This window comes from Trachinotus anak, unplaced genomic scaffold (assembly GCF_046630095.1).
Source record: "Trachinotus anak isolate AG129_WGS33_773 ecotype Australia unplaced genomic scaffold, CSIRO_AGI_Tana_v1 ptg000002l, whole genome shotgun sequence".
NCBI lineage: Eukaryota > Metazoa > Chordata > Actinopteri > Carangiformes > Carangidae > Trachinotus > Trachinotus anak.
Window position 1 is genome coordinate 9,210,419 of NW_027273853.1, and position 21,576 is coordinate 9,231,994.

The following is a 21,576-nucleotide window of genomic DNA, read 5'->3' on the forward strand; positions in this document are numbered from 1 at the left end:
AAAACAAATGTGAAGTCTGTACACACACGCACACTCAAACATACACTATGGGCTTGCTAATTGTTCGCAGGGACATTATCACTATTTTCATCTCTGTTCTTGTCCATTGTAAAACAACATTCATTTTTAAAATATCCATAAATACAAATCTACTGTCCAGCATCAAACAGCTTCTTCCTGCCCTCCATACCAGACATGGCCTCCACATTCTTACGCCAGTCAGTCACCTCCTCTTTCTGTTCATAAGAAAAAAATAATTCTTAGTGATGCTTTATTTTCACAAAACAACCCCAAAATAACATAAGCACAACCACAGCAACGTGCCATCTTTCATCCTAATTTCTTGTCAATCCAGTCTGATTTAATTTTGAAACTAATTAAAAATAAATCAATCCACTGTTATAGTTGCCGCTCTTACCTTCTCTTCCTCTTTCTTCACAGTCTTGAGGTTGGCCTTGAAGTCCACAGACTCTTTGACCTTAGAGCCCAGCAGAGCTCCCAGCATGGCATCAGCTGAGATCTTCACCCTCTTAAGAGCAGGTCGCTTCATCTTACCCTTCAGCTCAAAGATCTTCTGAGACAGATTCTCAATCTGCAAAAAACAATTATATGTAAGTAGAAATTATGCAGTTGTGCACAGAACAAATTCTGACAATGGAAATAAATTAAAAAATGTATTAAAACACATTCAACAAGGCTTTTAACCCATCTAAAATAAAAGACAGATTTAAATCAAATAATTATGAATGAATAAGTACCTCCTTGTTATTTTTAGCCACCTTGGCTTCAATGTCGTAGCGCTCTTCATCTACCACATCAATCTTATGGTGCAGTTCTTTGCACAGAGCCTGTAGACAGAAAGAGAATCCAACTGAACAAATTCTTGCAAACCCACAGTCCCCTGGTTTATTGTACAGCTGCACATCTCAAACCCAAAGGTTGTATTTTTCTGTATGGTGATGCAACATTTATGAAACATTAATATGCAAATGAATATTTTTTTCTAATAGTATGACTTATTACTGTTGAGGCGCCTACCTTCTGATGCACCTATGGCAAATGAACATGACATCTGTATACATCAAAGGAGTGGAACATTTCAACCATGTTGTTTCATTGCCGTATGATTGGCAGTTCATGCAGTGACCTGAACATACCTGAAGGTCCTGCAGGGACAAACCAGACAGCTGGAGTGGAGGGACTCTCTCACTCAAAGTAGTTTCTCTCTCCAGCTTCTTTTCCTCCCTCTCCTTCTCCAACATCACAGATGCCATTTTCAGCAGTTTGGTCTAAATTAGGTAGAAAAGTTTAGTTTAGTGAAGCTCTTTGTGGACATGTGGATTGTGCCATGAAGTTGATTTAACTGTAAATTGTTATTGGTCAGATGGCCACACGGATTATGTTGGAAAGACAAAAAGAGACATTACCTTGAGAGCCAGTCTGCGAGATGCAGAAATCTTCGATTTTTTCTAAACGAAAGGCAGTAGACAAAAACTGAATGAAGCAACACTTACATAAAAAAGACACACATGGTTTCTAAATAAAGCTTCTTTGTATATACTGTAAAAAATAATAACTTACCGCTCTGTAGTGGAGATTGAGATATGGGAAAGAAAAATATATGTAAGTTAGTAATGACATGATGAATATCTGAAGACATGACAATGATTTATAAATGCTGATTTACATAATTAACCAATATATAACTTACGCCTCAGACATGGTTGGATGGTTTTCCTCTGTTGAAAAATGAAAAAAAAAAGCATTATTCAGATATAGTAATAGTTGCAGTAGTAGCAATACATATATGCAGTACCATAGCATTTTTCCTTTTTAGAATCAAAGTGCAAGATATTTGATAAACCACACCACCCTCAGTTTTTAGAAATGAACTAATATTTAATTATTTTGTGATTCATTAACCAGTATTTTTGTTTCTACTGCACAAACATTTTATTCACCTTTAGTTGAGTGCGCTAAAGTCAAGTTAAAGTCGCCCAGACCTTGGTATGGTAAAATACCTACAAAGGTTAAGCCTTTGAATTAGCAGCACTGCATGAATGAGTGCTGCCGACTGTTTGAGTGCTATTCTGTTTTTAATCCCAGCTGGAGCTCCATCCATTTTCAGAATCAAAATCAGAATTAGTTACTGCCAAATAAGACAGTATGTAACAAAACATCTCAAAACATTGCATGTTGCTACTTGGTACTGCAAGTGACTAAAGTGCATATTATCTAAATGACTTAAGAGAATTTAAACATTACATGGCTAAACTAAATGTACCTTTACATTAAAAAACATATATATATTGTCCTATTTTGGTGTTGCCATATCTAATATTTTGTTCTCTTAAAAAAATCTAACTGTCATTAATCTTACATTTACAGTAAATTTGCATGTTTGTGTTTTTCTACTGACTCTGTATGTTACAGGCTAATAAGGCTCCTGCTATTCATTAAATTATTTCAGATAAATGCAACAGGTGAAATGATGTAACTGTCTTATATATCCTTATATAACCCACACTATCATCATCACAAACATCCACATACCTTTTTATCTCTGCAAAAAACCTGTTGAGGTGAGGAGTCTCTGTCTTAAAATGACAAGAGGAAAATTCAAGTCAAATTTAATGAGTCCTATTGCCTTCTGTGAGTGGTCAACTAAAATAGCCTCATCTGTCCTGACAGCCAGTATACGTATATCTTCTACATGGCATCCCCCAACATGCTCCCATTGCTCAACGCTAAGATTACAGGATGTTAGAGCAGCCTTGCCTGTTGTGTCTATTTTGTGTGAGTTGAACACACCATCATGATTTTAACTGTTACTAAAACAGGAAGATTAAACATAAAAATGACTTATGCACAAACCCGAAGAAACCAATCAGACAAGTGATCACATTCATTTAATCAGCGTCACATGTATTACAGATAGTGCCACAGCGCCATCATCTGTATAATATAGATACTGCACTTTAAAAGTCAAACTCATAAAGCTAATTAGGCACAATTTCAATATGCTAAGGATACTGCACACTATAGAGTTTATACCATTACATTCAGTGGTAGTCTTTACATACAAGTTTACATCAGATCTAGATTAAAACTATCTTAATACATTATAATCTAAATAGTGCATTTCTTTAGTATCTGTGGTGACATCATTCTTTAAAAAACCATCTTGTTTCATCTTGTAATGGAACCCTTTTTTGTATTTGGACATTAATTCTGAAATGAAGATGAACAAAGGGATTTCATTAAAAAAATTCACTTGAACATTGCAAGCACAAGATTTACTTTATGAAAGATGAAGTGTTGCTAACACAGCCTTGTTTAACACAAGCACCTTCTTATTGTCCAGCATCAAACAGCTTCTTTCTGCCCTCCATACCAGACATGGCCTCCACGTTCTTACGCCAGTCAGTCACCTCTTCCCTCTGTAAAATAGCGATGCAGTAGGTTGTGAATTATTTTTTTATGTAGTTTACCATGCAGCGTGGATGATTATATCTGCCGTTAATTTTACCTTTTCCTCATCTTTCTTCACTGTCTTAAGGTTGGCCTTGAAATCAGCCTTCATGAGTTTGGAGGAGTCGGTGCATGCACCCAGCATGTCGTCTGTCGTTTTCTTCACCCTCTTCAAGCTTGGCCTCTTTACACCCTTCAGCTCAATGATCTTCTGATTCAGTATCTGGATCTGTGCAACAAACATCACAGCCACAGGTGAACCAATAATCACCTAACTACAACATCCAAATAGGTCAGTAAATGTATCAAATTGTATTTGTGACCTACTGTACCTCTTTCTCATTCCTGGCTACCTTGACCTCCATATCATAACGTGCTTCATCTACAATGTCAATCTTACGATGTAGTTCTTTACAAAGATCCTGCAAATACAAAAAAGAACCATCAAAAATATGTAAAATAGTAATGATCAAATCAGCAGGATTTGTTGAGCCAATACCTGCAGCTCCTGGACTGACAGACCTGACAGCTTCAGCGGGGGGAAGCTCTCGTTCACAACTCTTTCTTTCTCGTGTTTCTTCTCTTCACTTTCAGCCACCAGCATAGAAGTTGCCTTCTTCAGCAGTTTGGACTGTAGGATAGCCAGGCCTTACTTAATGAAGTTTTTGATCACAAAACATACTGTTAAATACTGTTCACGTATGGTCTATAGGTCTACTTACCTTCAAATGCAGTCGGCGAGTTGCTGAATATTTTGTTTTTTTCTGTGAAAAAGATATGTACACTTCATACATCAGATACAGATATTGATGTAGGTTTAAAATGTCATTGTAAGCATGAAATACATGAAGCATCTGAATCTATATAAGTGATTAATTAGTGATTATGAAAGAAACAATTCTGACTCACCGGCCTTCATCATCATGTGTCATGAAAAGCAGACAAAAAAGAATTTTTGAAATTATTTAGGAATCCAAATGAAACTTTGGCAAAAGCTTACAAAACAGGTCGGTGATAATACACAGAAATTAGGGGGAAGCTGTCAAAGAAATTGAAATGCTCAATTTTCTGTCAGACATGTGATTACTTTAAGAGGCTAATACTCACCCCTCAGACATGGTTGCAGCTTATGGTACCTTTGGAGCAGAAACAACATTTTTTGAAATAATTTTAAGTATATTACATGCATTTTAACATATATTGTATCACAAAATTACATATTTATCATAATATTATTTATCAGTATTTATCGAACCTTAACTTGTATTTTTAACAATTGATACGATGAATATGGTGAATCCAGCTAGTTAACTGTTTAATAGATTTATTGAGACAAATTTTCCTCAGGGGCTTTCAGATGCACTTCAGTATTCTTCAGCGACCAGATAATCCTTCCTATTGTTATAAGGGCTGACCAGGAGTCTGGTTCAGAGCTATATTTGGACACATTTCCCCCATGCTTTGGCATGTCCTAGCAGCTGCTATGGCCATGATGATGCCAGAGAGAGACAAGCTGCACAATGATTTGGCAGCCAAGCAAGGAATAACACCAAACCTATGGGGAGTGAGAGTACTTTAAAAAGCAGAACAATCCTGACCCTGAAGGAGTCATATTATTACTTACTTTCCATTTAATTGGGTTATTAATTTCATTTTATTTTAAGTTCCATTTTAGATGGCTAAATTGAAATGAAAATGACTTTTATTGGTATATTACATCTGTAATTGTAGTTCCTCCACTAACTCTTTCCATCACTTTCTTTGACCTTCTCTTTGTAGCATTAGCTTTACAACAACATTACTTCCTATTTTTGCTTAATATAACCATAGCATTTCACATTAGTAAACAGAGGTTTGCTAAGGATGTGTAAGAGCAGAACAAAAGCATGTAATTGCTTCTGACACATCACAGTAATATATCCAATTTAAATTAAGCCAGCCTGACAGGGTGCTAAAGTCAAGGTAAACAAGCAAAGCAGCAGGCGATCTGAGGAAGCCTGCAACCTTGCCCTCCATCCAGGAGGTTACAAGTTTATTAGAGACAGCCATCATCACTTATCACACCAGCTTTTCCACCACAACGATGGGTCAAGCGTGCCGTTACCAGCCACCAATACTTTGGCATGCAGTTTAAGCCTCAGGTTACATTTCCTTACTTAGAGGATCAAGAGATCGTCAAGAAGCTTGAGGTGTCATAGAAGTTAAAGCCGGAGAGACACGTTCGAAAAGTTGCTTTAAGACCTTGTCAAAAGTAGCGACATAGCAGGGATTCCCTCACATAAATACCGGCCACAGAATCTGTGTCAGGGGCATACTGATATGCAGCCTTCATTACTCCCAACAATAAAGCTGGAATAGAAGTGACCCGGACAAACATATGGCTGTAAAGACAGGTACTCAGATACCTGGGCTGCTGTCACAGCAGGAGATAAGGTTTGTTAATCTTGCAGTGTAAAGTTAAAGACCCCCCTTTAATGATAATAATAAATCTGATTAATTTTTACTATCTTGTGAGAAATAGCTGGCTGATTATTGTATCAAACTTACCTTGTATATGAGAGGAAATCAGAGAGGGCAGCAACAGTGGTGAGTCCAGAAAAGAAAAAGCACTTTATGGTTATTAGTGAAAGATTTATGAATACAAAGTCTCATGTGAATGGCTTGCTAAAATAGACCCCCTGTCCACCTGACAATTGCTACATCACAATGCGCAATCCCTTTTTGATTTGCCCTCAACCCATGACCCATTTACTTCATGTGATTGCACTGCACAAGGTCACACCTCACACATCGCAGAGTTATCCTCTCTGCAGATATCGGGTGCCCCGTGCGTGTTTGCTTTCGAAATTTGTGTCTCAGTGTGTACTGGCAGAAGTTAACATCAACAACAATTTTTTTAAAGGTGCCTTTTAAAGTCAGTTTTAAAAAGTTGTTATGTTGAAGTTTATTAAGATGAACCTGAAGTATAAAGTCCTTAAATAAATAAAGTCATTTTATTGCCTATGTCTGGGAGTCTACAGCCACAACTTATCATTTGAGGCTATACTTGGGCTCAAACATGTTTTGAGCTAAATGCTAGCATCAGCATGCTAATATGCTCAGGTGATGGCGCTAGATTAAAAGTCAGAGGATCACCAGTGTCAGTCATAGCGATCTGTCAAATGATTGTCGAGGCATTTCAGTCTGAGCCAAAGGGGTGGACTGACCATCCAACAGACTCACATTTCTATCCTTTGCGCCACATGGCCAAAAAATTATCTGTGTAATTGTAGAGCTGTGAAGCCATCCATTATTGGAAATCTGGTAAAACTTAATTTTAACTTGAACTACAATTAGTATTTATAAACACTACCATTTTCTGCCATATTTGTATCTAAAAATACAAATATGGCAATGTTAAAATGAGCTGAAAGATTAATGTCAGTGGCCAACAATATCACCACAAAGACACATAATGTAAACTTAACACAAGCTAAACTGATCAGTTCTGTACTGTGGTTGTTCACAAGTTTAATGACCTCTAGAACAAAACTGAACTTCCTTCAGTACATTTTAAGTAATCATTAGGAATGTGTTTGAGACTTACAGTGTGTACAACAAATCAGGGACACCCTGAGATAATAGCAGTATGATAGAAATCAGTCAGATTTAGCCAAAAGGCTCATTTTCATCTGCAGTCACTGGGCAGGTTGATGTTACACATTGAAGTTAACACACAAATCATTCAAGAAGAAGACAAAGCAACATCAAACCATAAAGAAGAGCATGCAGCATAAATGAAAGCAAAACAAGTCAAAAAAAACATTTTTAAATGTGATGACAGCTTCATTATATTGGCATACATTGTGTAAATTATCAAATAGTTGTTTATATACTTTCAAATTCAAAACTGAGGGGGGCTTCTGAACCACAGTTGACGTGACACTGCTCTCACACTGAGGAGAGATTAAATATGTCTACAGTCTATTCTGGTCAGATTTAAGTGGCACATGACTGCCCGTCTGCCTGACTTTGTGTTATGTAAACTGATACAGTTGAGTTCAGCGTCCAGTAGGAGACACAGTAACGCTGAGACAAAGCAACAGGAATTAACACACAGCTACAGCCACATTTTTGTCCTATAGAATATAATCCCTGGTAACCAAACAGTGAATAGCTGAAGGTTTAGTGGTCGAAATCCTGGGCTGTCTGCTGGCTTCGTGTGTTGATCCTCTGAACTCAGATATTCTGTTTTATGTATTTATATGTATTTATATTTAGGTGATGTTATCTGATAGAGTGAATGCTAAAAACATGGTTTAAGACATGTCCTACCTGTCTACAGAGGTTTAAAATGCTTATTTTGTAATTACTGCATAACTGTTTTAGGTCTGGCCATGGAGCTTTGCTGCATGTAGCTTGCTCCTCTCATTTCCTATCAAATTTCAACTATTTGTTAAATGGAAAAAATGGAAAAACAAAAACAAAAAAAAAAAAACAGAATGAAACTGATACCATTTAAATACGATATTTACTTCTTGTAAATCTGATCACTGCTGCCACCTAGTGACTGTTTGACATTTTGACATATTGGTTTGCAGTTGGTGTCAGTCTGCACTGTACATACACTCTTACTGAGAATGGAAAAAACAGACCACAAATGATAAGGGCATCCTTCCTGTGTATCCAGATGTCAGCACCTGATATGAACCTAATCGTACCGGTTGAAATCAGATCTCAGTGAGTTTCTCAGTGTTTGCTCAAGCAACTGTTTAACCAGTTGATTATTGTTAGTTTTTCTTATTTTCACCCTTATTTTGAAGCTGCACCAGCTACACCAGAATGATCCATGTTCATTTTCTCTGTTTTTGTTTGAGTGCTGGACTCACAGTGTCATCTTCTTTTTGGATTCTGAATGAACATCAGGACTGTAGACAACCGGTGAGGATTCTGAGATCTGTTGTACAAAATAAGTATATTCAAGCAATCTTATAAAAACTAATTGAAGTTAACATGTTGTCCAAGTGTAATGCGGTCTTTGTGTATGTATCTTGTCTTATCTTTTCCAGGGTCTTGACCACTGCAAAATCAGTGAGTTTCTTATTTGTCAAATCATTATGATGAAATTCAAACACTTCCGTGTATGCAGAAGAGTTTAGCCTCATGTTGAGAGTAGCAGTGTTTATGCAAATAGTCAGTATCTTTGCATTGGGCTGTTTTTTCCAAATATTTCAGAGATTAGGTGTTATTCTTAGTAAGGTGGAATCATTTGAGCATTAAAATATCATTTTAATTTGACATTTATATCATTCAACTGCTCACATAAACAGTGGTGGTAGACATAACCAGATTTTTCTCTGAAATAAAAGCAGTAATACCATAGTGTAGTAATACTCTGTTAGAAGTAAAAGTCTTGTATAATATATTAAAATATATTTAAAGTACCATAAATAAAAGTACTCATTATGCAGAATGTCCATTTCAGAATAATGTATGTAATATTTTTAAGTTGTAATTATATGATGCATTAATGTGTATATCGCTTTAATGTTGCAGCTAGTACACATTAGCTAAGCCTTATCGTAATCTATAATAAGACATCAAAATCAGTTTTTTGATTATATTTAGTATTATTAATCAAAACCTGCAAAGTAGCTGCTAACTAAAGTTATCAGATAGTTGAGTGGTGGAGTAAAAAGTACAAGTATAAGTATGAAGTAGCATTAAATGGGAATAAGTAAAGTACAAGTACTTTAAAACTGCATCTAAGTGCAGTAAATTAATGGTGCATGTTTGTAAGCTACTTTCCACCATTACACACATCAGTGAAATGTATTTGCAACATAACAATATATAGACCTTTCCATAAATGCCAGGTAACTGTTCAGACAAGCCTGTGGTCATACAACTTGCTCCCACCGGCCCAGACTGGGGTCCTGAGAACATTGGAGTTGGGTTGGACAAACATGGAACTGTCCCTGTTATGAATGTGACATGGAAACTAAAGTCAGATGGTAGGTAGTGCAAGAATCTGCAGTTCTCTCACCAAAAAAGCACTATATTGTATTTTTAAACCACAGTGTTGTTTATTGTAGCTCATTTTAAAATGCATCAAATAAAAGATGTAAAGCAGCTTCAACTCTCATCAAACGTGAAGAGTAATTAAGGCATACGAGAAAGTTTTCATATGAAATATACCCTTCTATTCACAGCAGGTATATTGAAGCTTCATGGATCCGAGATAGATATTCTGGATGAAAGTACAAATCAAAGTATGTGTGTGCAGTTTTCTTACAATTTCAGCAGGCAGCTGAATCCAAACTATGAGAGGGTAAGACAGAAACATATTGGTTTAACTTTTGCCATAGCAATGTCAACCAATATACACATTGTATTAACACATCAGACTCCTTTGATTTTTCTTTCTGCGTTAGTGGACATTTTCCCTGGATGGAGTTGTGGTGGATCCTGGGCAAACATATGTGGTGTCAGTTGTTAATTTGCCAGAGCCTGAGAGTAGAGACAACAGGATCAGAAAGCGGATTACCCTCCCACGTGAGTTTCATCAACATCTTGATCACTGAAGTGTGCTGGAAAAAGTATTTGCAAAGTATATGAACAGGATACCATGTTGGCATTAGTATGATAAGAATTAAGATAGCTTTTGTCTGATAGCGCTTTTGATGTATTCTAAGACATAATAAGCTGCTCATTTTGGTCTGTAGAAAATCTTCTGTGTTGTGTAAATTTAATGTTTTATTTTGTTTTCCTTACCCAGTTGCTTGTCTAATTACTTACTGACTGAAATCAGATGACTTAATAATTGTTCATTTGTTTTCTGTCTGTCAACTAATCAGTTAATTGTTGCAGCTCTAATTTTCAGTTTCACTTCAATATTTGCCATTGAAGCAACAGGAGACTTAGTTGTGTGCTCTTATTGTATCAGAAATGACTGAATTGTGTGCTTATAATAGACGTTTTTCAGGGATCATTACCACTGTTCACTGAGTGACTCTTCTTATGACCCTGATACAAACAAACAACAAACTCTAATCTTATTTCTTTTAATATTGACTGTCGTTGCTAGGATGTGATGACAGCAGAATCCAAACAGCCAGAATATGCCTTGAAAATGGTACATTTTACATTGTTTACATCTCATGAGTTTTAATGGAGTACCCAACGAAATTCTGGACCATCTAGACATTGTATTCTGCATGTTTTGTTATTTCAGGTAGCATGTGGGAGCCTCAGATGACACCTTCTATATCTGTTGATGAGGAGAATGAAATGTTGTCCATTGTTGTGAGTTTTGAGGCAGCACAGTATTCAGAGAGATACCAAGTCTCCATCCAGAACCAGGATCTCCATAATTCAAAGAACATCTCAAAGGTAAATACACTGACTGTCACTTATTTTACCAATGATAACAAGAATAACTATGTTGTGAGACTTGGTGTGTGCTGCCATCATATGATTTATCACTTGTTTAGCATGATATACTGTGTGAGTGCACACATTAAGCCAGTATTCGTTTTGTTTTTCCATTAAACAAACAGGAAAATAGATCATCACTGAATGTGACATTTGAGTTTGGTTTGTGGGAGCTCTCACAATGTGAAATGCTGTTAACGGTGAGTTCAATTTTAATTTAATGACTCCGACCTGCCAGTCAACGATGTAATCTTACGTGTAGAGATCTAATATCAAAAGCTAACCTTAGTTTGTTGTTTTAAAGATTCAGCCGTATTTCCTGCGATGCAAAAATCACTGTTGGCAGCACAAGAAAAAAATTGATTACTGCCCATGTAAGTACAATTTTTTTTATATTTTTATATACTGTGTGGTAGATTTTCAGTGACTATATGGTACAGAGCATAAATGAGTGGTTCCCAACCTTTTCGGCTAATGACCTATTAAAATAAAACACTGTTCACTTGTGACCTCTTGTCGCAGAAGTCTTTGAGTTTTGACTTCTAAACTTCTCTGGCTGTCTGATTTGAATATTTCTTGATGCCCAAAGACATTAAATAATCCTGTTTCACTATAATGAAAAAATTAGACAAATTACCAAAAACGGATGCAAATTTCTTCTTCTTTCCTTTGCCGTCAATCATCTCACACGTCCCCAAGATGTAATCTGTGACCCAGTGTAGGGTCCCCAATCCAGAGGTTTGGAATCACTGGCCTAATGATATTTTAATTTACATTTGTTTGGTTGGAGAGGTATTTAGCTAATCATATGTATGTTTGTGTTTTCAGATTATCCACCACAGACCTTCCTTTTAAAGGCAGTTGTGGGGCTGCTTGTCATTGATGTTTTTCTTTTTTATTTGCTGTGGAGAGCATTTCATAAAGGTTTGCCCTCTTATAAATAAACTATTGAAAAAAAAAAGCTCAACATGAACAGAAAAATAATCAATTGACTCCATCTGTCTTTCAGATTCTGTGGACCCACCCTCATCTGTTACCAAAGACCAACCAAAGGGTTTTCAGCTACAAGAGAGAAAACGAGTCCTCATCATCTACTCCCTTGACCACCCGTTATACAAAAACATTGTTCTCAAGCTCTGTGGCTTTCTAGCAACCAAATGTGCTACTGAGGTGGTCCTGGATCTGCTGGATTCTGCCAGAGTGGGAGTGTTGGGAAGCATTCAGTGGTTGAACTGGCACAGGGAGCAAATAGAAAGCTCTTCAGATAAAATACTAATCCTGTGCTCGCCAGGAGTACAAGCCAAATGGAGAGCCATGTGCGGTGCCAAACAGGTTTTTCTGAGAGAGGACATCTGCTCACCTGTAGGTGACATGCTCACTCCAGCCCTCAGCCTCATCGTCCCTCATTTTATTCGATCTGCTTCCTTTGAAAAATACATAGTGGCTTATTTTGATGATATTTGTTCAGAAGCAGATGTCCCTTCACCTTTCAACATTACAGTACGGTACAAGCTGATGAAGCAGTTCGAGGAGGTCTTCTTCAGAATCCTGGACACAGAAAAACACGAACCAGGCAGAGTGAATCACATTGAAGGGCTTTCAAAGGACATGTATCATCAGTGCCCCTCGGGTAGAGCCCTGCAGGATGCCATAGAGGCCTTCCATGCATACCAGCTGGAGCATCCACAGTGGTTTGAGGATGAATTACTGGAGAGCTCAGATTTGGAGGTTGAGGAGACCGCAGCTGAAATCTATGACGATCTGACCTCAAACATCATCACATATTGTGAACCTGACTCAGCCCAGGTCATCAGCCATGTAACGACATAAGAAAGTGATTTAACTGTTGACAGAACAGATCTCTGCACGGCTGAGCGGCTCCAAATGTGCTCCTCAGTTGAAGTCAATCATCATATTGTTGAAGACATGCTGCCAGTTTGATTTGATTGCATCAGGGCCTTGAGATGCTCATGAAGAAAATCTTGTATGTTGTCTGTGGAAAATATTGAGGACAGTCCATCAGTCGTGCAGTGTGATGACAGTAATGTCCTGATTCAGAGGCCAAATTCCTTGACACCATCATGAGAACAACGGCAATCTGTTGATCTCCCAGTGAAAACTAATAGATATGAAACTAAAAAAACATAAAAAAACAAGGAAGTAGTTGTTATTTGTCATATCGAGGCAGAAAACTTGCAGGAACATTTATCACTTCTTTGCAACATTTATAAAGAATCATCTATGTGGATTTTTTTTTTACACAAATGCTTTTGTTGTTATATAGCCTACAGCATGTTGTTCCATATTGTATATTGGTCTAGATATCTGTTCTGCAGGACCTTTGAGGAAGGGAATCAATTCCCTATGTAAACAGTGTTCAGGTCAAAGTTCATCCTACAGAGCAAAGTTTCAAGCATTTCTGCTGCACTGGAGAAGGTGAGCACTAAACTCTGTTTGCAGACATAATGTTTTTTATAGTGACCTGAGTGAATGTAGTGTGTAATGGACTTTTTAATATCTGAAAGCATGGATGTTTTTATTAAGTAGTCAATATTTCCACCACAGGTCTCCCTCCTACAGCACAGAGCGTTTTTTCCCAAAAATTAGTTAATGTTGATGTCTTCTTTACTGTATATTGATGCAGCTTTTCATATGACTTAATCTGGGGATGTATGTATCGATGTGTCTCTAATCCTCTGAGTGTCATTGATGAGATATTACATTAAAAATTAAAGCTGTTTAACTTATTTTGTTGGCACAGAAAAGCTGTACACTGTTTTTTTTTCTGCGTTTAGTCTCAGATAAGTTACTGAAAGTGTAACACATTTCAGCTAACAATCTTTAGTATACATGCAGTGAAGTAGGAGAAAAAGACAACAATACAGACCCCTGCTCTGGAATTTGGGTGAGTTTTTGAGAGGGGCCTGAAAAGGGGGGAGGGTGGTGGGAACTAACTGAAGCAAAGAAAATCCTCACAATGGCTCAATGGATCTTGTGCCTTGCAGCGACAGAAAGCACACTGCAAGGTGTGATAACAGCTCAGGGAGCTTATTTGATATTTTCCACAGGAAACTAAGGTAATGTCAAAGACACTCCATGCAGAAGATATGGCATAATGGTAGGACATGGTTTAGCCTTCTGTCTCCTAAGCCTGGTCATGGTGGCGTGTTCAAAACATAACAACAATACAGTGCAGCACTACAGATACAGTATGAATTTGCACCTGGTTTTGCCACTCGTTTTTATTATTGAGTTAATTTTCTTCTAAAAAAAAAAAAAAAAATACATTTTGATGTCAGAATGTGCGGAAGACATGTGGCTTGTGAAAAACGGATCCAGTGTTTTCTTTGGTGACTGCAGGGCGAAGGAGTCTGTTATTATCTCTGATCATGTTCACTGCCGCTGGTCTCCCTAAGGGGCGGGAGGCGGAGAGACCAACCTGACTCAGATCCAGGAAATTAAAAGTGATCCTTCTCCTTTCTCAACGCTGTGGTAATGTTGTTTGTTGTTTTGATTTTGACAAGCACACGTTTAGTCCCTTTAGAGCATTAGTGTTTGCAGCTGTGCACACTGGGCTTTGGGTGAATCAATGCGATGCCCCTCTTGTATTGTGTGTAATGTTGTGCGACTGTAATTTTTGAACGGCTGCTGGAAGAAGTGGTGACAATCACTGCCGACTCAGCATTTTTCAAAGTTTGTATGTTTTAGTTTTAAACCGTAAAATCATTGAGAGTAAATTTCATTTTTATTTCTCTTGCCACTGTCAGCATTACCAATGCACTGTAAATGTCATTTGAACATATCAAATAATTAAAGATTTACCTCCCAAGTTGTAGTATTTATGCAAATGACCACCAGCGCTTCCCTGCGCAGGAGGAGTACTGGGGAGCAGACCATATCCACTGGTTAATCAGTCACAGTGTCAGGCTGCAATGGTGAAAGAGAATTGATCTACTCAAGTCGATTGAATAATGAGGATCAGATGACACAGTTTCTTCATGTTTTCAGGATTTCCCTCAAAATCTGAAGAATAAGATGCTGAGTAGAAGCTCTGCGCTCATCCTGAGAAGAGGAATTAAAACTTATCAGGGCACATGGTGCAAAAATGGTAAATGCATCTCCTTATTCAAAGGTATAATGTATGCTCAGCTCAAAGCATAACGAGAATAATGAGGACTTGTGAATTTACCCTGATCTCTTCCCTCAGACAGTCTCTTCAGAATTCATCCATCTGTATCACGGGCATTGGCTGAAAACAAACCAGTGGTTGCCCTTGAGAGCACTATTATCACACATGGCATGCCCTATCCACACAACCTGAGGTACCCAGAACGACCATCAAGTGGCAAAGAACTCTGATTGTATGAAATTGTTTTAACCATTGATAATGAGCGTTGTTAATGTGTTCATCCAGCACAGCTAAAGAGGTGGAGTCCATTGTACGAGCTGAAGGAGCCACTCCAGCAACCGTTGGAGTGATCGAGGGCAAAGTCCATGTCGGTCTGTCATCAGAGGAGCTTGACCACCTCGCCCGCTGCAAGAGCTCCCTGAAGGTGTCCCGCCGTGATCTTCCATTTGTCATCAGCAAAGTGAGATATATTCTGCAATACATTCAACTCAGATATGAGCTGCACAGTGGTGGAAGAAGCATTCAGATAGTTTTACTGAAGTAAAAGTAAAAATACTGTAGTTGTAAAATTGTCCTTTTCCAGTGAACATCCTGGATTAAAAATCCTAAAATACGTCCATCAGCAATGTAGCCTAGTTTTATTATCAAAATTATCTTTTCAGATTGTTATATTATTCACTTTTTAAACACTTGTAACAGCATCTTTATGTTGCAGCTCATCAATGTGGAGCCAATTTTAGATACTTTGTATAATGGTTAGATGATGTGTATAGCACTGCAACATCTTATATAACTGCATCATGTGTTTTTGTCATATACAATCTGAAAAGTAATAATTTAAATAATTAAAATAGTTGCAGTGTCGTAAAAAGTGTAATATTTCCCTCTAAAATGTAATGGTGTAGAAGTATAAACTAGGAGGATAGGAGGAAATGGAAATAAGGTCAAGTACTTCAGTAATTGTACATACTTACATTCCACCAATAGAAATTCAAATCAGTCTGTGTCTAAAATACACAAAGGGTGACCTTGTGGCATGGTCTTATCCACTTTGATTACCTGACTTTATCATTTACTGTGGTGTTGTTCATACAGTCCTGTATGTGTATGTTGTTTTCTCAGGGGCTCTCTGGAGGAACGACAGTGTCAGCCACTATGATAGCAGCACATCAAGCTGGCATCCCTGTGTTTGTCACAGGTGGCATTGGAGGAGTTCACAGAGACGGAGAGAACAGTAAGATGAAATGCGCCGTGCTGAAAAATAGCAATCTGACTTTTTGGACATACTGATACCTTATAACTATAGAGATAACCTCTTTCTCTTAACAAACCATGAAAACATACTGATGGGATGGTTTTTGGCCTCTGTTCACACAGAGGTCTTCCTCAGAGTGAACAATGCCGTCATCAGTCTGGTTTTGATGTCAAAGACCAAGACCTTCGTAAGGGTCAGCCCACCTGGTGACGGGATAGTTCACTCTGTGGCCTTGTAAGAGACTGACAACAGTCAGGATAGTGAGTTTGTTTTTTCTTGGCATGTGAGGAAGAATAGGATGTTAACACTTTATTCAAAGCCCCATAATAGTTATGGAAAGGCTTTCCATTAGTCAACACTGACTAAATGATTGTTCCTCCAGGTCTGGACATCAGTGCAGACCTGACAGAGCTGGGCAGGACTCCCATTGCTGTGGTCTCTGCTGGTGTCAAATCTATTCTGGACATTGGTCGCACTCTTGAATTCCTTGTAAGAATATTGAGATCATTTTTCAGAAAATCACATACAACTGCAAATCAAATTTTGTGCTTCAATTAGTGTGTGTAAATATGTATTAGCAATATTTGTTATGCCTCCTTGCTGGTGACAAGAGTTGGCATATTTTTTATCCGTCCATCCGTCTGTCACGGACGTATGTCACATTCTCGTGGACACGATATCTGAAGAACGCCTTGAAAGAACTAATTAAAATTTTCTCCACTTGGAGACTCAAGGATGAACTGATTAGATTTTGGTGGTCAAAGGTCAAGGTCACAGTGACCTCACAAAATGCAGTTTTGCCTTGTGAATGCAATGTCTCTGTGCGCCTTGAAGGAATGTCTTCAAATTTGGCACATATGTCCACTTGGACTCATGGACGAACTGATTAGACTTTGGTGGTCAAAGGTCGACATCACAGTGACCTCACAAAACGTGGTTTGGCCTTGTGAACGCAATCTCTCCATAACGCTTTGAGGGAATTTCTTTAAATTTGGTGGTCAAAGCTCAAGGTCAGTGTGACCTCTCGAAACACTTTTAAGCCATTGCTCAAGACTTCACACAACAATTATGACAAAATTTCACGCAAATGGTTAATATCTCATATGAACCTGAATAAACTGGGATGTAATCTGAAACTAGTCCGAGTGGTGGAGGCCTACAACTGTGAAGCTGTAATTCTAGTTTTGATATCACATTGGTTGAGATGTGTGACATAAACTAAAATTCCTATACGACTGGTTGTTTTTTCTGCTATGTATCTTTACTCAGGAGACACATGGTGTCTGTGTAGCCACTTATGGAAAGTCAAAGAATTTTCCAGCCTTCTTCTCCCCAAAAAGTGGATTCACTTCCCCGTGCCAAGTCAGCAACCCAGCAGAGGCTGCAAAACTCATTGGTATATCAACATTTTATATCCTATTTCCTTGATTCTTAACAGATTCAATGCCCATCATCACTTAATTTTGCTAGGCACAGATCTTAACAAGTAGTATGTTATGAACAGAAATTGTACAGATGGTACTTTTTTGTTAGTAGTCTGTAAGTCTTTTTTTCTACATCTTTCAGCAAGCACTCTGTCCCTGGGACTTCAAAGTGGTGTCTTGTTAGCGGTGCCCATCCCAGAAGAGCATGCAGCTGCAGGCCAGCAGATTGAAGAAGCCATACAGGCTGCAGTGGCAGAGGCAAGGTACAGAAAATCTGTGTTGTTCTCTGTTGCTGTGTTGCTTCTGCAGCAGCCATTTTAGCTCAGTGACATCAGCGGAAAATTTGTCTGGATTTCTTTGTGATGATGTCAAAGTGATAGACAACGCTGGAAAAGTGATCACTTTCCGTTCTCTTTTTGATTCGCTCAGAGCTGAAGGTATCACAGGAAGAGATGTGACACCATTCATTCTTCAGAAGGTCAATGACCTGACTAAAGGAAAGTCCCTTCAGGCCAGTATCCTTCAGAAAATCTGAATCATTGAGAACTCATACAGAAAACATGATCATATCAAATTCTTTGGAAAAAAAAGGCACAAACAAGATTGATAAATATATTGTCTCTTGGGCTGAGAATGTGAAACTGCATTGGATTTTAATGCCTACTGTTGATTACCTTTGAGCTGTAATACATTGTCCTTAACCTGTTATGTTTAAGACATTGCTCTCATTCATAACAATGCTAAAGTTGGAAGTCAGATAGCCTGTGCACTGTCAAAAGAAATGAATGAGAGAAAGTTAAGAAGCACAAATCATCACTCATCAGAGTCAGATATTGTGAGTATAAACCCATATGATGGACGTCTTTCTAAATTTTTCAGTGTGTTGTCAAATATTGGCACAAGACAGTACCTGCAGTGCTGTTGTTTTACAGGTTGTAATAGGAGGAATAAATGTGGATTTCATTGCCAAACCAAAAACTAAAACAATTCAAGTAAGTTTTGCTTGAAACACATATTTATCCATAATATACCCGATCATGTAAGACCATACTATTCAGGTTAGAAATGACATTGAAATGACACTGTGAACACTTGTTGCTCTTTCAGTTTGGACAGACTAACGCAGGAAGTGTCTGTCAGTCATTTGGTGGCGTAGGACGGAACATCGCTGGTGAGTTTTTTTTATCTGATTATGTTCATGCACATTTACATCAGCAGTCTAAATCTGATTTTCTCACCCTCATTTTTTTGGTGTTTTCCTTTAAGACTCCCTGAGTCGATTAGGCCAAAGACTTCTGTTCATTTCAGCTATTGGAGCTGATTCACACAGTGTTGCAGTGTTAAACTACTGTAAACATATGGTATGTGAACATCAACAGCTCATTGTCACTAAGCATGATTAAAAATCCCTTTTACTTTGAGTTCTTGTCTCTGTCCTATTTCTGTAAGAACACAAGTGGTGTGGCCAGGCTGCAAGACCAAAGCACAGCCACTTACTGTGTTGTTGTCACTGAGAGTGGAGAACTGAGTCTTGGATTGGGAGACATGGACATTCACCAGCAAATCACAGAGCAGTATGTAAGTTTTCAGCAAATGCTGACGCTGTACATAATTTGTGTGCATGCCTATTTGTCATGTTATGATGTAACCCATATATATGATTGATAACCATGTCATTTTGAACTGAGGAGACTGTTAGCGTTACTGCCAGTAGGCAGGAGTTGACAAATCAACCGGAGCTGACATCTTTAAATCTATTATCTCCACATTCACTAACTATCCACCTGTAGAGGCTAAAGCATATTAACCTATTACTCCAATGGTTTTACATTGTTTGTGTTGGAGTTTGAATGATTACTGTTCCACTCTCCCAAATACTAATATTTCATGGTTTTCTTTGTCCTCCAGTGACAGTAAACTGAATAGCTTTGGGATTTGAACAAAATGAGATGTTTGAATATGTTAATTTGGGTTTTGGGAAAGTGGGATGGGTATTTTTGACAGTTTTTTTTTTTCAATATATATTTTAAGGACAAAACAATGATTTATTAACAAAAACAATGATTAGTTGCAAGCCTATTTCTTTTTATATTTTGTTTAATTTCTCTATCTTTGACCAATCCCTGAAATTATTGTTCTCTTTTATGTGTATCTGTGAAGCACTTCTGCCTTTAAAAGGTGCTGTGAATATAAACTTTACTTATTTAATTTCTATTTCTTCATCTACCTCTAAATGTCTTTTTATAGGTGTCACGGTTTGAGAAGCAGCTTTCATCAGCCTCTCTTGTGTGTCTCGATGGAAATATCCCTGTCTCCACCATCAACTATGTTTGTCGTGTTGCCAAAAAGTACAACATCAATGGTAAACATGGGGAAGACGGTCACTAAATGATAGTAAAGATTGTGGACAGAAGCTTTCATCGATTTTGATGTAATACAATTCTTTTTACAATTTTGATGCAATGTGTGTCACAGTTTGGTACGAGCCAACGGATATAGAAAAGGCTCATAAGCCTTTCCTGTCAGATGCCTGGAAGTCTCTGTCCTATTCATCCCCAAACCTGGCGGAGTTGTGCACCATGAACAAAACACTGGGTCTCCCAACACCTGAAGGTAAACAGAAGTCCACTGAGAGACAGAAAACAGTGTTTAATGGTTCCACTGTAGAGTCATCTCCCCTTTTTACTGTATGTCTCACATTTCCACCCACAGCTGTTAAAGTTAGGTTTCTTGTGAAAAATGCAAACAGTGTGACAGTAGCTGCGGATGTGGTTTTGTCTTGTGGGGCGGCAGTGCTGCCAAACTCTCTCGAGGAGGTGCTGAACGTAGCTGTGGCTCTCTCACGCCCCCTTCTGGAGCATCTTCACTGCCTGGTGGTGACCCTGGGGGCTAATGGTGTGTTGGTGTGTGGAGAGCATGATGCAGGCTCAGTCAACCTGCAGCCAAGAAAACAGAAGAGGGTAAGAACTGTCTATATTCAGACTGGTAGTGAAGATGATGATAATGATTACTAGGAGAGAAAAAGTGAAGTTAATTTTTGCTGCACTTTGGTTTGCAGAAAAGACAACTTTGTGCTGTACACTACCCACCCCTGACTGTGACTGCAGAAGAGATCATTAATGTATCAGGAGCCGGAGATAGGTGCTAAAAATTTACTTGACCTACTTCCTCTTCCTTTGTCTTTTTCACATTTTGTTCCTTCTCCTGCCATAGTTTCAGCTTCTTTCCATTTCTCATGACCTCTTTTCTCTCTCTCACAAAATCATCCCTAAACAATTAAAACAAAGAGCCTCATCCCAACTCTGTCTGCAGTCTTGCAGGTGCTTTGATGGCAGGGATTCTCCAGCAGCGAGACACAGACAGCTGTGTTCGGATGGGGCTCCTGGCTGCACGGCTGTCCCTGGCATCACCACACCCCATCGCTCCCACACTCACCTTAGACTCAGTGGATCCCAACAAAGTCCAGACTCAGAACTGGCCCAAACCAGGCTACAAGAGGATAGATTAAAAATATTTTCAGTTTGGGAACATTAGTAAAGAAATGTGTGGGGACTTTGGTTCACCGTGCATTGTTATTTTTTAATAGATGTTTCAGTATTTTATAATTTTCAGTCTTAAGATGTGTGATTGGATTCATGTGAAACCAATGTGCGATACTGTGAGTAAATCAATTTAAGAAGATGACACATTATTAAAAAAAAAACAATAGATTCTAATTTTGATATTTTAGATTGTTCTAATTGATATCTTGCAAAAACAAAGAAACTCACCACTCTTTCTTTAACCTTGAGCTCATGATTACAAATTCTTGTGAATAAATGATGTAAGATTGTACATTATAAGGTACTCTGGTGTTTTGATTTCTCACAATACAGAAAGGTACA

At 38.1% G+C, this 21,576-nt stretch overlaps 4 protein-coding genes across 7 annotated transcripts; 2 read left to right on the forward strand and 2 right to left on the reverse strand.

The window, feature by feature from the left end:
- Positions 1-10: 10 nt before the first annotated feature.
- Positions 11-2,755, reverse strand: LOC139630754 (troponin I, slow skeletal muscle-like). The gene is made up of 7 exons (XM_071494443.1): positions 2,554-2,755; positions 1,708-1,739; positions 1,428-1,469; positions 1,158-1,289; positions 759-848; positions 419-592; positions 11-236 (listed from the first exon to the last, which is right to left on the reverse strand). Exons 4-7 carry the CDS (start codon positions 1,272-1,274, stop codon positions 150-152), a joined length of 468 nt encoding a protein of 155 aa, XP_071350544.1. The 5' UTR covers positions 1,275-1,289; positions 1,428-1,469; positions 1,708-1,739; positions 2,554-2,755; the 3' UTR covers positions 11-149.
- Positions 2,756-2,887: 132 nt separating this feature from the next.
- On the reverse strand, positions 2,888-6,826 carry LOC139630740 (troponin I, slow skeletal muscle-like). Of its 2 annotated transcripts, XM_071494434.1 has the most exons (8): positions 6,019-6,826; positions 4,575-4,607; positions 4,194-4,235; positions 3,971-4,102; positions 3,804-3,893; positions 3,530-3,700; positions 3,350-3,440; positions 2,888-3,231 (listed from the first exon to the last, which is right to left on the reverse strand). In XM_071494434.1, exons 4-7 carry the CDS (start codon positions 4,073-4,075, stop codon positions 3,354-3,356), a joined length of 453 nt encoding a protein of 150 aa, XP_071350535.1. In that variant the 5' UTR covers positions 4,076-4,102; positions 4,194-4,235; positions 4,575-4,607; positions 6,019-6,826; the 3' UTR covers positions 2,888-3,231; positions 3,350-3,353. The 2 variants fall into 2 exon arrangements, with proteins under 2 accessions (XP_071350535.1, XP_071350528.1); XM_071494427.1 differs by lacking the exons at positions 4,575-4,607; positions 6,019-6,826 and having other exon boundaries at positions 4,194-4,568.
- LOC139630705 (interleukin-17 receptor A) lies at positions 3,627-13,631 on the forward strand. The gene is made up of 13 exons (XM_071494376.1): positions 3,627-3,763; positions 8,052-8,190; positions 8,328-8,391; positions 8,520-8,541; positions 9,327-9,464; positions 9,663-9,781; positions 9,885-10,005; positions 10,538-10,585; positions 10,685-10,842; positions 11,010-11,084; positions 11,189-11,258; positions 11,713-11,808; positions 11,894-13,631. Exons 2-13 carry the CDS (start codon positions 8,111-8,113, stop codon positions 12,712-12,714), a joined length of 1,812 nt encoding a protein of 603 aa, XP_071350477.1. The 5' UTR covers positions 3,627-3,763; positions 8,052-8,110; the 3' UTR covers positions 12,715-13,631.
- A 535-nt stretch (positions 13,632-14,166) lies between these two features.
- Positions 14,167-21,532, forward strand: LOC139630689 (uncharacterized). 3 transcript variants are annotated; one of them, XM_071494362.1, is made up of 19 exons: positions 14,167-14,581; positions 14,893-14,992; positions 15,092-15,206; positions 15,299-15,473; positions 16,136-16,247; positions 16,651-16,757; positions 17,538-17,664; positions 17,835-17,955; positions 18,122-18,207; positions 18,409-18,527; positions 18,625-18,684; positions 18,800-18,863; positions 18,959-19,053; positions 19,142-19,270; positions 19,940-20,054; positions 20,168-20,305; positions 20,486-20,652; positions 20,751-20,833; positions 21,005-21,532. In XM_071494362.1, exons 2-19 carry the CDS (start codon positions 14,920-14,922, stop codon positions 21,198-21,200), a joined length of 2,082 nt encoding a protein of 693 aa, XP_071350463.1. In that variant the 5' UTR covers positions 14,167-14,581; positions 14,893-14,919; the 3' UTR covers positions 21,201-21,532. The 3 variants fall into 3 exon arrangements, with proteins under 3 accessions (XP_071350463.1, XP_071350456.1, XP_071350447.1); XM_071494355.1 differs by having other exon boundaries at positions 14,167-14,577; XM_071494346.1 differs by having other exon boundaries at positions 14,167-14,376.
- Positions 21,533-21,576: the final 44 nt, after the last annotated feature.

Coding starts and splice junctions, on each gene's coding strand:
- LOC139630754 (XM_071494443.1), bottom strand. CDS start 1,274: ATGGCATCTGTGATGTTGGAGAAGGAGAGGGAGGAAAAGAAGCTGGAG. Junction 593..758: donor TGGCTAAAAATAACAAGGAG/GTACTTATTCAT, acceptor TGTTTTTTGCAG/ATTGAGAATCTGTCTCAGAA. Junction 237..418: donor TGAAGAAAGAGGAAGAGAAG/GTAAGAGCGGCA, acceptor TCTTATGAACAG/AAAGAGGAGGTGACTGACTG.
- LOC139630740 (XM_071494427.1), bottom strand. CDS start 4,325: ATGCTTCATGTATTTCATGCTTACAATGACATTTTAAACCTACATCAA. Junction 4,103..4,193: donor CTCGCCGACTGCATTTGAAG/GTAAGTAGACCT, acceptor GCTATCCTACAG/TCCAAACTGCTGAAGAAGGC. Junction 3,441..3,529: donor TGAAGAAAGATGAGGAAAAG/GTAAAATTAACG, acceptor GCTATTTTACAG/AGGGAAGAGGTGACTGACTG.
- LOC139630705 (XM_071494376.1), top strand. CDS start 8,111: ATGATAAGGGCATCCTTCCTGTGTATCCAGATGTCAGCACCTGATATG. Junction 10,006..10,537: donor AAAGCGGATTACCCTCCCAC/GTGAGTTTCATC, acceptor TGTCGTTGCTAG/GATGTGATGACAGCAGAATC. Junction 11,259..11,712: donor AAAAATTGATTACTGCCCAT/GTAAGTACAATT, acceptor TTGTGTTTTCAG/ATTATCCACCACAGACCTTC.
- LOC139630689 (XM_071494362.1), top strand. CDS start 14,920: ATGCTGAGTAGAAGCTCTGCGCTCATCCTGAGAAGAGGAATTAAAACT. Junction 15,474..16,135: donor TTCCATTTGTCATCAGCAAA/GTGAGATATATT, acceptor TTGTTTTCTCAG/GGGCTCTCTGGAGGAACGAC. Junction 16,248..16,650: donor TCACAGAGACGGAGAGAACA/GTAAGATGAAAT, acceptor TTGTTCCTCCAG/GTCTGGACATCAGTGCAGAC.